The following is a 15,316-nucleotide window of genomic DNA, read 5'->3' as shown; positions in this document are numbered from 1 at the left end:
ATTGGAACGTAAGTGAAATCTTCATCTCTGATCTCCGTCCTCTGACACCCGCACACGGCGCAGAAGTCTCCTCCCACCCGCTCAGCGTCCGGTTTCTATGGGGACCATCGCCGGGCTCACCCAGACGTCACTTCCGGGGAACTCCCTCCACAAAGATGGCGGCCTCGTTGGAGGGAAGGGATTTGGAAAATGTGCGGCGCCGGTTTGCCGAGTCCTTCCTAAGGGAGGTCGGGGTGGCAGAGGCCGGTGTGTACACTCCCCCTCCTTACTATGACTGGTTTAGCTCTGACACTGCTGGGACTTGTAGTGCCGGGGGGGCCGCAGCTCAGACATGGGTCACACAAGGCCAGTTTTGCAATTACTGGGGTGGGAATCTCATTGGATATATGTGTTTGGCAGAATATAACGAGAACATGATCTATTTTTTCTACTATGCATTGCAGGCTGGTTAACCTCTCAGTTTAAAGCAGAACTGAAGAAAAACAAAAAGATTTTCTTTTAGTATTGGATGAAGAGAGTTCGAACCCCTGTCAGGTTTTGATTTCTGTCTGTGCCCACGTTGGGTCTTGTAACCCAGGGGTGTAAGCATGTTTGTCTGCATGTAAGTGACAGGTGTTCAGTGTATCTGCATGCAGACAGTTGGGATGCAGCAGCTGCATGGACACAGGGCTCCCATATTGACAGCTGTGCGAGTACATGTCCCCGAACACAGTTGGTGTGCATTTGGGGACACACACACCTGTCCGATTTGACCCAATTGACATTATTGGCATGGCCTGCACACAGTTGCACTGAAAACCTGTGAATCCCATGTGATCAAACATGCTTAACCACTTGTCGAGCCATAAGATGGCTACAGCGTGGGTTTAAAATGTCAAGAGGGCATACATGGATGTTCTCATGCTGCCTTGGGAGTAAAGTAACAATCAGTAAGACCCCACATCTCTCCTGCAGGCTGGAAAGGCTCTGCTCCCTGTGATTAGAGCAGAGATCAGTGTTCACTAACACACAGCTCAGCCCCCCCCCCCACAGTTAGTAGCACGCCCCTAGGACACACTTAACCCCTACACTGCCACCTCCTGGTTTACCCCTTCACTGCCAGTGTCATTTACACAGGAATCAGTGCATTTATATAGCACCGATTGCTGTATAAATGACAATGGTCCCAAAAATGTGTTAAAAATGTCTGATGTGTCCGCCATAATGATGCAGTCACAATAAAAATCGCTGATCACCGCCATTACTAGTAAAAAAAAAAAAAAAATAATTAATAAAAATGCCATAAAACTATCCCCTATTTTGTAAACGCTATAAATTTTGCGCAAACCAATCAATCGCTTATTGCGATTTTTATTTATCCAAAAATATGTAGACAAATACGTATCGCCCTAAACTGAGAAAAATACATTTTTTTTCATATATTTTTGGGGGATATTTATTATAGCAAAAGTAAAAAATAATGTTTTTTTTTTTTTCAAAATTGTCGCTCTATTTTTGTTTATAGCGCAAAAAATAAAAACCGCAGGGGTGATCAAATACCACCAAAAGAAAGCTCTATTTGTGGGAAAAAAAGACGTAAATTTTGTTTGGGAGCCACATCGCACGACCGCGCAATTGTCTGTTAAAGCAACGCAGTGCCGAATCGCAAAAAGTGGTCTGGTCTTAAGCCAGCAAAATGGTCTGGTCTGAAAGTGGTTAATATAAGGGCACTTGCTTGTCCAGGCAATCTTGGGCTAGTTCTTCACTAGTCTTCGGGGTTCCCGGCACCAGCATCCTAACTGTGGTTAGCCGGCTTTGCAGCTTTCGGCTCTGCATGTGCGAGCCGCGTTGAACTTTGTGATTGGTCTTGTAGTCTTCTGGGCCATTTGACCTGTCCCAGAAGACTGCGGGGAAGGAGAACTTCAGCTCGGATCACCGAGGCGATCCAAGTGGGAGCGGGTACCTGTCAAAACCAGGCACTCGCTCCTCCACCCCACCAAAAAAAGGACATGCCAAATATGGGAGGGGGGGAGAGGTGTGGATTTAAAGGGGAACTTTCCCTTTTAGGTGGTTCCGCTTTTAAACAAAAATATTTATTGATCGAGTATGTATTTTCCACTCCCCTTGATTTGAGAGTGCAATTGAGGCTTTGTGTGTTATAAGCGATCTATAGCCTCCTTGGGCATGTGTTTAGGGTTATTATTCTGTGGATGGTGAAACCTCCACCATAATTCTAGATCTCTTCTAGAGTAAAAATATTTTTCTCTAAAATGTATCTGTATTTGACTTAATGCTTCCTGCCCTCAAACCTGAGCATTTTCTCAGTCCCTACCACTGAAAACATCCCTACAAGCTGATTCTACCATCACCTTGTTTTTTCTTGAAGATGGTGTGCTCGGGGTGATGATTAGTGAGAATATATGGAGGAACCCATTGCAGACTCATCTTTTTGAAGATGTGCCCTAGAATTTCCTGATAGAAGACTGTGCTGACTTTGGACCCTGATTTCCAAATGACATGCACAATGTTCCACAGTATGTGATGATTTGGGGAGCCTTGTCATTTTCTGGTGTTGGTCTGCTGTGCCTAAATACTTTTGACAAATTCCAAATGTGGATTTGACATATTTTTCAGTAGTGCTGTTCTGCGCATCATTCTTCCACAAAAGCTTAGCTGTGTGCTGTGCCCATGTTTTATCTGTCCCATGGATGGTTTCTCCCATACTTACTTTCAATATCATCTGCAGCTGCTTCAGCGTTAGTATTGCAGCCTCTTGGTTGCTCCCATGACTGGTTCAGTTGTCTTCTTAGCTTTTCTCCAGAATGTGATTCCTGTATCTGCTCCTGTTAAAGCATATTGTTGCATCATTTTATGAATTATTCAATTCTCTAGGAAAAAAGTTCAGGCGAATCATTGATTTGGGCTTATCCAGTATTACGGTCACTCCTCTGCACCGGTTGCTCATGAAACTGAGACGTAAAAATTTAAATTTGCACTGCAAGAATGCTGTTTTGTTGCAATGTTTTTTTTTTTTTGTTTTGTTTTTTTTGTTTTTAAATCTAAACATTGTAGTTGTTATTTAATTGTAATTTAATTTCTAGATGATGATGAAGATAAGAAAAAACAAAAACCTCTTCCTAGAATAAACATCCATTCCGTATTTTGGATATTGGCAGCAGTTGCTGTTACGCACTATGTTGACTTCCTACCTGCTGTCCAACTGAACTTACAAGAAGGCTGGTAAGATGTTTTATGTGAATAGCACTATACATATCACACATATCATGGTTACTGTTGTGTGTTGGTGATAAAAATGAATGTTTTGGATTAAACAACACGGATAATCATGTACTATGCTATGTATGTTTTTTTATTTGTGATATGAGGTTTGTAATATATGTATTTTTTATTACAATTGTAAATAAACTAATGCGCAAACCAGTGTAGTGTATGTTCAGTGAGTAGCTGCCAACATGAAATAGGTGTCGCCACACAGTAACAATATATAAAACAAGTAATGTGGCGCTTCCTCACAATACAATAAATACATGAAAGTGCATAAACTAAAATTAATTAATATACCTGTATACAATATATTGCAAATAATCAAATTAAATGTCTGTGTATACAATTCCAATGAAATCCAATAGTGCTCTGTGCAAAAAAAAAGCTTCTTTTTAAACAATTCCAGTACAATATTAAAGTGCTCCGTGCAAAAGTCTTAAGTGCAAAAATAAATAATCCTATAGTGAGGTCAGCATCCAAAGTGCACACATAAGTAATATTAAAAAAAATTCTGATCATAGTGTGCCCCAGCCTCTCATCTCTGGGAAAGACCCCTACAGGTCTAGTCTGACTTCTAGTGTCACTCTTTATGTGTCAGCAGGCGCTGGCTCCTTTTCCTTAAAACACTCAGCAACAATCAGCTTCTCAGTATATACAGGGAATTCAAATGGATACTTAATATCTCATCACCTCCATGCTCCTCTGTAGTAAGCTCACATGTAATACAAATTAATCTCCATGTGCAGAATCCCAATAAAATTATTTAATTTTAATAATCTTATTGGGATTCTGCACATGGAGATTAATTTTTATTACAGACTAGACCTGTAGGGGTCTTTTCTTGAGATGAGAGGCTGGGGCACACTATGATCAGAATGTTTTTTTATATTACTTATGTGTGCACTTTGGATGGTGACCTCACTATAGGATTATTTATTTTTGCACGGAGCACTTTAATATTGTACTGGAATTGTTTACACAGAAGCTTTTTTTTGAACAGAGCACTTTTTGTATTTCATTGGAATTATGTACACGGACATTTCATTTGATTATTTGCAATATATTGTATATGGGTATATTTATTCATTTTAGTTTATGCACTTTTATGTATTTATTGTATTGAGGAAGTGCCACATAATTTGCTTTATGTATTTTTTTTATTGCTTTTTGAATTGCATAAAAAAAGTATTTACCCTTTTGACTGCATCTATAAATGCATGTGAGTCTGGTACTGCAGGATCTCAAATCCCAGGTTTACTACTGTGTTCTACAGACCTAAATACTGGGATCTAAAGTTCAACCTACAAAGCTAAATGGTGTAAAGGAGAGGCACTGCCTCCTCCTACTTTCCTAAAGAGATGGTGCCATCTTGATCTCCTTTTTTAGTTTTGAATAGAGTAGGGAAGGGTTAGAATCTCTGAAAGTTTGAACTGCTGCCTGTGTCAGAGATTTTCCCTTACTTCCTCTTCTCTCTGACACCCATTTCTAACTATTCCCGACTCTGGTAGAAAAAAAATGTACTGCCGTTTGTCCTCATCAGGGAGGTTTACCCTCACTTCCTGTTCTGTCTTACACTTTACAAAAGATAGCGAGGGAAAATCTTCCAGATAGGGACACAGACTGCAATTGATCACTTAAAGACCGTCCATCGCATATATACTGCGACAGGGGACGGCTCTATTGTGCGAAACAACTTAGCTGACTTAATTTCGTGCAATAGATACTGTGGGTGTGCCCACTGCATTGACCGGGAGCCAATCAGCGGGGACCTAATGTCTGGAAGCCCACAGAAAGGCAGAACAGGCGGTAAACAAGGCGGATCCCCATTCTAACAGGGACATACACAGAGATCTTATGTTCCTTGTAAGCAGGAACAGGAATCTGTGTTCTTCCTGTCAGTCCATCCCCCACACAGTTAAACACATCCACCGAACACGGTTAACCATTTGATTGCCCCTGATGTTAAAGGGGTTGTAAAACTTCACTTTTTTTTTTTTTAAATAACAAACATGTCATACTTGCCTCCACTGTGCAGCTAATTTTGTACACAATGGGTCCCTTGGTGGCTGTCTCGGCTCCTCCCCACATCAGCTAATCCTCTCTGGGAAGCGCTCACCCGGGAGGTTAACTTGGGGGCACGCTCCCGAGTCCTGTATCCGGCATCCATAAACCGCCGACTATAGGACTCGGCCTCTCCCCTCGGCCCTTGTGGCATTGGAGTTGATTGATAGCAGTGCGAGCCAATGGCTCGGTTGATATCAGTCTATCCAATGAAGAGCCGAGAACAGCAGCCGACATCAAGCGCGCTCTCGACACGGAAGTTCGAGGGCTTGGGTAAATAGACAGGGGGGGCTGGGGGCCTGCAATCACTGAATGTTTTTTCACCTTAATGCATAGGAGCTATTAAGGTGAAAAAACATGAACCTTTACAACCCCTTCCCTGCCAGTGTCATTTATACAGTGTATTTAATTTTTTTTGTATTGATCAATGTATTGGTGTCGCTGGTCCCCAAAAAGTGTTGCTTATTGTCAGATTTGTCTGCTCTAATGTCGCAGTCCCACTAAAAATCACTAATCACCGCCATTACTAGTAAAAAAAGATAAAACAAAAAAATAATAAAAAGAAAAGTCCATAAATCGATCCCATATAGTGTCTGCAAACTAACTTTTGCGAAAACCAATCCATATACGCTTATTGGGATTTTTTTTACTAAAAACATGTAAAATACTTATTGTCCTAAATTGATGAAGAAAGTCGATTTATTTTTTGGGATATGTATTATAGCAGAAAGTAAAAAATATATATTTTTTTTTTCTTCAAAATTGTTCATTAACAACACTGAAGAAATCACTTTGCTATAATGTAAAGTAGTAAATGTGCAGCTTGTATAACAGTGAAAATTTGCTGTCCCCTCAAATTAACTCACACACCATTAATGTCTAAACCACTGGCTACAGCCAGCCAGTGAAAATGTCCAAATTGGGCTCAATTAGCCATTTTCCCTCCCCGGTGTCATGTGACTCGTTACAGGGTCTCAGGTGTGGTAAATTAAGTGTTATCGCTCTCACTCTCTCATACTGGTCACTGGAAGTTCAACATGGCACCTCATGGCAAAGAACTCTGAGGATCTGAAAAAAAGACTTGTTGCTCTACATAAAGATGGCATAGGCTATTCGAAGATTGCCAAGACCCTGAAACTGGGCTGCAGCCAGTGGCCAAGACTAGTTTTTTCACTCAGAACAGTCCTCACCATGGTCGACCAAAGAAGTTGAGTGCACATGCTCAGCGTCATATCCAGAGGTTGTCTTTGGGAAATAGACGTTCGAGTGCTGGCAGCATTTCTGCAGAGATTAAAGGGGTGTGTGTGGGGGGGGGGGGTCAGCCTATCACTGCTCCGACCATACGCCGCACACTGCATCAAATTGTTCTGCATGGCTGTCATCCCAGAAGGAAGCCTCTTCTAAAGATGATGCATAAGAAAGCCTGCAAACAGTTTGCTGAAGACAAACAGACTAAAGACATGGATTACTGGAACCATGTCCTGTGGTCTGGTGAGACAAAGATAAATGTATTTGGTCCAGATGGTGTCAAGTGTGTGTGGTGGCAACCAGGTGAGGAGTACAAAGACAAGTGTGTCTTGCCTACAGTCAAGCATGGTGGTGGGAGTGTCATGGTCTGGGGCTGCATAAGTGCTGCCGGCACTGGGGAGCTACAGTTCATTGAGGGAACCATGAATGCCAACATGTACTATGAAATACTGAAGCAGAGCATGATCCCCTCCCTTCACAGACTGGGCCACAGGGCAATATTCCAACATAATGACCCCAAACACACCTCCAAGACGACCACTGCCTTGCTAAAGAAGCTGAGGGTAATGGCGATGGGCTGGCCAAGCATGTCTCCAGACCTAAACCCTATTGAGCATCTGTGGGTCATCCTCAAATGGAAGGTGGAGGAGTGCAAGGTCTCTAACATCCACCAGCTCCGTGATGTTATCATGGAGGAGTTTAAGAGGACTCCAGTGGCAACCTGTGAAGCTCTGGTGAACTCCTTGCCCAAGAGGGTTAAGGCAGTGCTGGAAAATAATGGTGGCCACACAAAATATTGACACTTTGGGCCCAATTTGGACATTTTCACTTAGGGGTGTACTCACTTTTGTTGCCAGTGGTTTAGACATTAATGGCTGTGTGTTGAGTTATTTTGAGGGTACGGCAAATTTACATTGTTATACAAGCTGTACACTCACTACTTTACATTGCAGCAAAATGTCATTTCTTCAGTGTTGTCACATGAAAAGATATAATAAAATATTTACAAAAATGTGAGGTGTGTACTCACTCACTTTTGTGAGATACTGTTTATATAAGGCTCTCCTACCATTAATGTCCAGCAAAATGAAGAGTCATCTCCTGTATTATTCAACATAATTGATTCAGTAAGTATGCTCCCACACAACAGGAGTATCCCTGATAAGTGGGGTTTGTGGAAGATTCAGATATGCAGAATGCAACAGTGGTAATAGTCCAGAAAGTTAGTTTAATGAATGATTAGCAATAAAAAATAAAGAAATGCATTTCCGGGGCCTGCATCTTCCTTAAGGCAGGTGATGTTGGTGACAGGTCCAAACTTGGGCAGACTTGCAGGAGGCAGATACAGGCCTAACTGTGGGGGTACAGGGAGCAGCAATGGTTGCTTGGATGGCACAGGTAAGGTTCCAAGAGGAGGCAAAGATAACTTGGAAGACTGTAGGAGTCCCAGCTAATTTTACCTTTTCCTTTCAGGAAAGGTAATGGTGCTTTATATGACATCTATAGCTGTGGTTCTCAACTTCAGTCCTCAAGTACCCCCAACAGGCCACGTTTTGGGATTTTTCTCTTAAATAAAATAGCTGTCCAAAATACCAAGGCAATGTAAGAGCAGCAATGATGTGGAATTCCCTTCCACAGGCGGTGGTCTCAGCGGGGAGCATCAACAGTTTCAAAAAGCTATTAGATAATCACCTGAACGACTGCAACATACAGGGATATACAATGCAATACTGATCTATAATCACACACACAGGTTGGACTTGTCTTTTTTCAACCTTACCTACTATGACTGATTTAAAGCACCTGTGCAAGATAAAGGAAAACCTGCAAACATGGCCTGTTGGGGGTACTTATGGACTGAGGTTGAAAACCACTGATCTATAGCAGTGTGACTCCTATCTGAGCTATCTGTGCCTCCTCATGGAAACTTACCTGTGCCATCCAATGGACCATCACTGCACCCTGTATCCACACAGTTAATTCTCCATCTGCCTCCTGCCAGAGTCTGCCCAGGCTCAGACATGTCACCCAACATCACCTGCCCTGAGGATGGGGAAGTGTGTAAGCTCCCAAAACGCAACGGCTATTTGTTAGAAAAGTTTTAAATGTTTATTGTGTGACTATTAGAAAAACAATATTCCTTAGACTGATTTTTAAAAAACTTACTTCTGAGCACATTATTGTATTAACTTGTTGTATTGTTTTGTCTTAATTAACTCCATAGTAAGTAGGATGATTAGATTTAACTTAATATGATAGCCTAAGAATGTACGGGAACATGAATAGTAAATAAAGTGCCATCCTGTGCCATGACAACGTTATTTATGTTCCCTCAGCCAATAGAAGCCAAGAGGTTTTTTTCTTTTGGGGTATGAGGAGGCGGGACACGTTCTTTTCGGGAGACATCTTTCTTCAGCTTTTGTCCTGTAAGCATGTCTCTCTGTTGTGGGCCACATCAGAAATAAATTGCCTGCTTCTCAGAACATCTGGAGTTTTGACTGATCACAAGGGAAGATTCCTAACACTTTTTTTTTTTTTTTCACTGCCAACCATACAATAAACTGTCTTTTTATTTTTTATTTTTACTCTATTACTACTGATGTGGCACCCTTGCTATATTCAGCAGTTAAGTCAACAGAAGTTCTAATCCTCACACACAACTAAAAAGAAAATACGATTTTTTTTTTCTATAGTTGGGTTCACTGTATCCGAGAGCAGTCCACAATTGCATAGCTAGTGATGGATTTTCTTATTGCTTGCATGGAATACACTGAACAATTACAGGCAACCTGTTTTAAATGTTTGTAAAATAAGATTTTTTTTTTTTTTTTTTTACAAATACAATAAAAAAAAGTTTATATAATTACGGTAAGTGTCAAGGATCCAACTCCAATTTTATATAAGAAAATCTTTTTGTAACTTAAAGCTACCTACAATTACTGGGGGGGGGGGGGGGGTTGTCACTATTGTCCCTTGGGGGTCACGATTGGAACATTATCCAGGGTGATGCATTGCTTTTGCTTATCGGACAACAATACCTATATGAAGGTCATTTTAGCCTCTCCATTGCAGCGCCTCACAGTATGCACATAAAGAGCTTTGTAGTGAGCACATTAGCTGACAAGATAATAGTAACTATTGAAGAAGGCCTCACTTGAACATAGAAATGCTGGTTTACTCAGCAAGAAGACATTTGTAAATTTGATATGTAAAATGTTTTATTTTTGACGTATGTGCGATTAAATAACAACTGTTCTTTGTCTTGTAGTACATGGCTTCTTGTGGGCGCAGTGTCTCTGGTTGTCAGTATGTCCGTTGCTCTTTATTGCATCGTTTATTTGGAATGGTATCGTGGGATTTGTGATTATGACGCAAAGTATCCGGGGCTTGTACCGGTTGCAATTCTAACTTTCCTAGTAGCTGCAGTATGGTGAGTTTCTATGCATGTGTATACCTTTTAATAAGCAACTAGTTATTGCTGCATACAGCAGGGCCTAGAATACACCCTAGCCTGACCAAAAAATAAATAATTACATAATTTTTAAATAATCCTCCCAGTTTACGATTAGCCAGTGTATCATCAGTCTGCTCTTCCATGTGTAATCTCCCGTAAATAAGCAGAGCAATAAAGCCCTAATTGGTTCTAATTCCAGACCCTCCCTCCTCTAGTCTGAGTGCTGCTGTACAGTTTCAGATATAAAAACAAATTGAATGAACAGTGGATTAGCCCTCTTGTACATGGACATAATAATTTACTGATGTTTATACAAGGGATCTCGCTAGCAGAAACATCCTGAGTAAAAAACACAAGTTATTTTGTGAAAATACCTTATTCATACATGCATAAAATCCATCTTCATCCTCTTCAAGCTGCCAGTGTTTCAATTGACATGTATATACTTGTGTGTACTTCTGTGGGCATGTGCACACACGCAAATGACTGCAAGCAAGCTGTGAATGCATGGCTGCATTAGGGAACTTAGGGATACACAGCTGTGTGCTTTGTCCAATAGACCAAAATGCACCTTTAAAAAATGTAAAAAAAAAAAAAAAACACAGCAAATTTTTCATCCATGTCAAGGTGCCATAAAGTGTGCTTTTTGTTATATCTGGTGGGAGTTGGCTTTTTCTTTTACAAAAATGTTGACTTATTTAGTGACATATTTAAAAGGAATTGTAATAATTTTTACAGCTGAAACATCTTGTATGTGTTCACAGTTGGTGCCTAATTACAGTTCTTAATATCTATCATTTAGTTGGGGGCCAGGGGTGTTTGGATGAGTAGTTGCCCTTTTTCAACGTTTGTGGAAAGTGTCACTAATAGTTTTCATTTTGTTTCCTATCAGTTTCAATGTTTCCCTATGGCCAGTGTGGTCATATTTTACCCCATTGATACTGTTTACACAGTTTATGGGTTTTGTCATGCTGGTCTCACTGCTTGGATGAGCACGCAGAAGGTAAGGAGATATTTTTAGTATTATATATGTTTTGTATATTAAAACAGAACTCTAGTTTGCAGCAATCTATATTTTTGTACCCCTTTCCCTAGCCTACTATGCTGCTTTCTGACTTTATTCTAACAGCTACTGTATCTTGAGCTTTCTGCCTTAAAGCTAGAGGGACAAAGGGGTCCATGCATTTTTTTTTTCTTTGCATTCGTCTGAAGGAGGAGTGAGGTGAGCCAGAACATCACTGCAGTAATGCCCACAGGGATTAACATTTTGCAGGCATCATGTCTTTTCAGCCTAATACCCAGAGTTTTGCCTAAATGTGAATACAAGATAATAAACCAGATGCTGTGTATTACATGTGTTATAGTCCAAATCATAATGCACAGCAAAGAAACCGCATATGCGCAAAATACCAAGTGCTATAGGGGAATTCCCGAGTCCCGTTATTCATAACTTTCTCATGCTGAAGTATTTGGCCTAACAGAGGGGGCAGTAGGTGTGATTGACACCCCCCCCCCCCAAAATCCCAGAGAATGTGGGGAGGCTGGGTGTCGCACAAGCAGGAAATGTGCCTGCTGCAATTTAAAGTGGAGCTAAACTCTGCAATACTAAAATGTAGAAAAATACAAAAAAAGAACAGAAATTCCCCTGGGTTTTTCTTAGCAGCAAACAGATTATCAAACAAATTTAAATATATAAAAATGTATTTTATTTTGCAAATGCTCTGGTTACAAAGTTTCTTATCATAACCCATCAGTCATAATAACATGCAAAGAATGACAGGTATACTCAAAGCAAGTTTTTGGCAGTAAGTGATCCTGCCCCAGACAAAAGCCCCAATGCATTTCGACCAAATAAGTTGTAGCCTTCTTCTGTTATCTAAATACAAAGTTATGTCAAACCTTGTACTGTACATGTTATCACAAAGCTGCTTTGTGATAACTGTTATGTCATTTTAGCCACACACATGGGTGCACTTTTTGCACCACCACGAGATTACACACATATACTTCCCTTTTTGAGTGCTGCCAGCATGGTTTCTTGCAAGCCAGTCACATCCGGCCTCGCCAAGAATGTCCTAAGAGCAATCTGGATTAACAATCTTTGTTGAAAGTTTCTGGTTTCCGTCCATTGGCAGTAATTATACCTTGTGTATCCATATAGACAATTCTAAGATTTGTGATATCATGAACTTACAAGGTTTGATATACCTTTGTATTTAGATAACACAGTCCCCCTGACTACGACTTATTTGGTCAAAACCATTTGTCTGGGGCAGGATCACTTACTGCTAAAAACTTGCAAAAAAATAACAAACTTTGTAACCAGAACCCATATTTTAACACCTTAGTGGATTTTAAACATTTGTACAATAAAATACCTTTTTTTATATACCGTACTTAAATTTGTTTAATAATCTTTTTGCTGCTTAAAAAAAAAAAAAAACCCAGGGGAAATTTCAACTTTGCAATACTTACCTTCCTTCAATGTTCCAACATCCTTCGCTGGCTCCAGCAATCTTCTACCTGGTCTCTTCCGGGTGCTGGGCTCTAGTCGTCTTCTGCACTTGTTTTTGACAGGTAAATGAATCTGGCGTCATTTGGCAACAATTTTGGTGCAGAGGCCCGACTGAATTCTCCCCTTTTTTTTTTTTCTATTCTTGTGTCTTAAAAATTAGCCACAGGAGCTGATTTACTAAAACTGGAGAGCAAAATCTGGTGCAGCCGTGCATGGTAGCCAATCAGCTTCTAACTTCAGCTTGTTCAATTAAGCTTTGGCAGAAAAAAACTGGAAGCTAATTGGTTTCTATGCAGAGCTGCACCAGATTTTGCACACTCCAGTTTTAGTAAATCAACCCCACAGTTTGCTGAGAAAATGTAGTAATAGCTGAATGATCTCATCAGTTTATCGTCGATCATAACTTGTCACTTACATCAATTACAGTTTATAATTGTCTTTTTTTCATTTTGTAGCTGCGTCTAGAAGTGGTGGACTTGGAATGATGTCCTATCCTTGCACTTGCAGTAGTCATCAATTTTTCTGATGATGTATTGGCTATTGGCATCTGACACATGAAGCAGATGATTCGGAAAAGCTGCAATCTCCCCTATGGGAATACCAATTACTGTTTTAAAGGAACCCATTCATGGACCAGTCCAAGATGTATATACAGTGGTGGGATAAGTCCCTTTAGCATCCAAGGCATACAAACAAAAGTGTGCAGCCCACCCAATAAGCTGTAAACGACTCCAGCGGTATAGGTTACAGATCCTGTCCTTTTTGTTCCCCACTTCCTGCAAAAATACCCGAGGTAGCGGTCTCTTCTGCCTATCCCTTATCCCATCCCTGCCCATATATACATAACCAATATACTGATATGAATATTAATTTCACAGAAATGATAGAGGTCCCTAAATGTGGAGTGAAAATTAACGATTACTAACCAAGCTGAACTCTATGCTAAACACACGTGAAATATATGCATGGTAAAACAAATCCCCAGTTCTGTTCAACCAGTCTTATAATAAAAAAAAAAACCCTGCTAGACAGCACAGCCAGGTTCTGTACACTTTGCAGACTAAACTGCAGTTGAGCAAAGAAGATTGGTCAGAACCCAGATCGGCCTGTGATTGAACTATGACAAATCAACATTCTGATGTTCTTACCACCTCTCATGATGTCATTGCTGGGTGTCATTCATCCTAGAAGACTAAGAACTTCTCCAGGAGAAAAGGAATTACTGTGGGGGATGGTGTCAGAGTAGAGGTGCATTTTACAGCCAGAGCTGCTTTTTTTTATTTAACATCTTAAAGACTAAACCAGATGAGCAAGTTTAATATTTGACTACTACTGAATTTAACTTCAGCATGGCAATTACTCCATTTAATATCAATGTTACTACCCAATCAATATTGTGAGATTTGCAATTGTCCTTATAGTTTATTCTGAAGCAAGCTATCACTGAATAGTCCAACATCTTAGTAAAAATCCAACAGAGATTGCTGTTAATTACAACTGCCTACATCTAGGGTTGGCCCAAACGAATAAATATATAGTGAAAACTGGAGCATAATGATTTATATTCTGTTTACTTGATTGCCTTTTTACAATAAAATTTGTTTGGGAATATTGATTAAGTTTAATTATAAATGCTAGTACATTTTTGCATTTAAGATTGTATTTGATATAAAATATTTTCTCAAACAAAATATTTTTATTTAGTTAATAAAAGTTTCAATGCATATTTATACAGTCAAATTTAATTGTCATAACATTAACAGAGCTTGTCTCTTATCCAGTCAGGCTTTCTCTATACTGTGTATGTAATATATATATATATATGTGTGTGTGTGTGTGTGTGTGTATATATATATATATATATATATATATATATATATATATATATATATATATATATATATAACTAATTAATTTAAAATAGCTTTTAATTTTGGTTCTGATTTTTTATTTATTTTTTTTCATTTTAGAAAGTTTGTAAACTACATAGGGGTTGACTTATTAAAACTGAAGAGTGCAAAATCTGGTGCAGCTGTGTATGGTGGCCAATCAGCTTCTAATTTCAGCTTGCTCACCTAAAACGTTTCCCCCCCCCCCCCCCCCCCAAAAAAAAACAGATCCTGTTCCCTTAAAGCATGTTATACATCACAGGACTTGTGCTGTGTCATTTGGCCCCCTGTAACACCTGTATTACCTGGCTGATCCTGCCTGGCTGTACCCTCCCCTCTGTAAACTGACCACAATATGTCATGGCTGCTGAGTCCTGACACATTGGTCAGTTTATGTGCCTCCGTCATCCACAGCCTGGCTCTGTCTCCTCTCTGCTGCTGTGTCCAGCACTTGAAGGAACCAAGAGCAGCATTTTCTCTAGTGATAGTATTTCTTCCCTTAGCACAAGTGACATAACTTTTAAGATGTGTCCCTTGTAAAGACTTTTCTGTTAGTGAAAATCTTCCTCCGTCCTGTTCCCACAAATCTAACATTTTTATAAAGAAATGCATATCAGTTGACAGAATGAACGCAGTTAGGCAGGCCATAGATCATGCAATTTTCTTTCATTCCACCGTGGGTGGAAGGAAAAGAAATTGCTGGATTCTCCCATCAACACAGACAGTGTTGATGGGGAAATCTCTCCCACAGTGTGATTGTAATCTGCTGGCAGAGAAAAAGATATTTGCCGCAACTTGCTGACAAGTCTGATTGTAGACCACATCCCTGATACATAGAGTAAAAGCAAGTTCCTCAAATTGGGACTTTAAACAGTATTGAGTAAA

At 40.0% G+C, this 15,316-nt stretch overlaps 1 protein-coding gene across 1 annotated transcript; it reads left to right on the top strand.

Moving 5' to 3' along the window:
• Positions 1-100: 100 nt before the first annotated feature.
• Positions 101-14,272, top strand: TMEM128 (transmembrane protein 128). Its single transcript, XM_077477790.1, has 5 exons — positions 101-246; positions 3,081-3,219; positions 9,842-10,003; positions 10,920-11,030; positions 12,998-14,272. The coding sequence occupies exons 1-4, from the start codon at positions 156-158 to the stop codon at positions 11,017-11,019; spliced, it is 492 nt and encodes a 163-aa protein (XP_077333916.1). The 5' UTR covers positions 101-155; the 3' UTR covers positions 11,020-11,030; positions 12,998-14,272.
• Positions 14,273-15,316: the final 1,044 nt, after the last annotated feature.

This window comes from Lithobates pipiens, unplaced genomic scaffold (assembly GCF_037356315.1).
Source record: "Lithobates pipiens isolate NorthernLeopardFrog02 unplaced genomic scaffold, aLitPip1_a1.2 Scaffold_13, whole genome shotgun sequence".
Classification (NCBI taxonomy): Eukaryota; Metazoa; Chordata; class Amphibia; order Anura; family Ranidae; genus Lithobates; species Lithobates pipiens.
This window is presented reverse-complemented; position numbering and strand designations above follow the sequence as displayed.

Excerpts from the sequence above, each read along its gene's own strand:
- TMEM128 (XM_077477790.1), top strand. The coding sequence starts at position 156 with ATGGCGGCCTCGTTGGAGGGAAGGGATTTGGAAAATGTGCGGCGCCGG. Across the intron at positions 247-3,080 it reads GGTCGGGGTGGCAGAGGCCG|ATGATGATGAAGATAAGAAA; the intron begins GTGTGTACACTC and ends TTTAATTTCTAG. Across the intron at positions 10,004-10,919 it reads TTCCTAGTAGCTGCAGTATG|TTTCAATGTTTCCCTATGGC; the intron begins GTGAGTTTCTAT and ends GTTTCCTATCAG.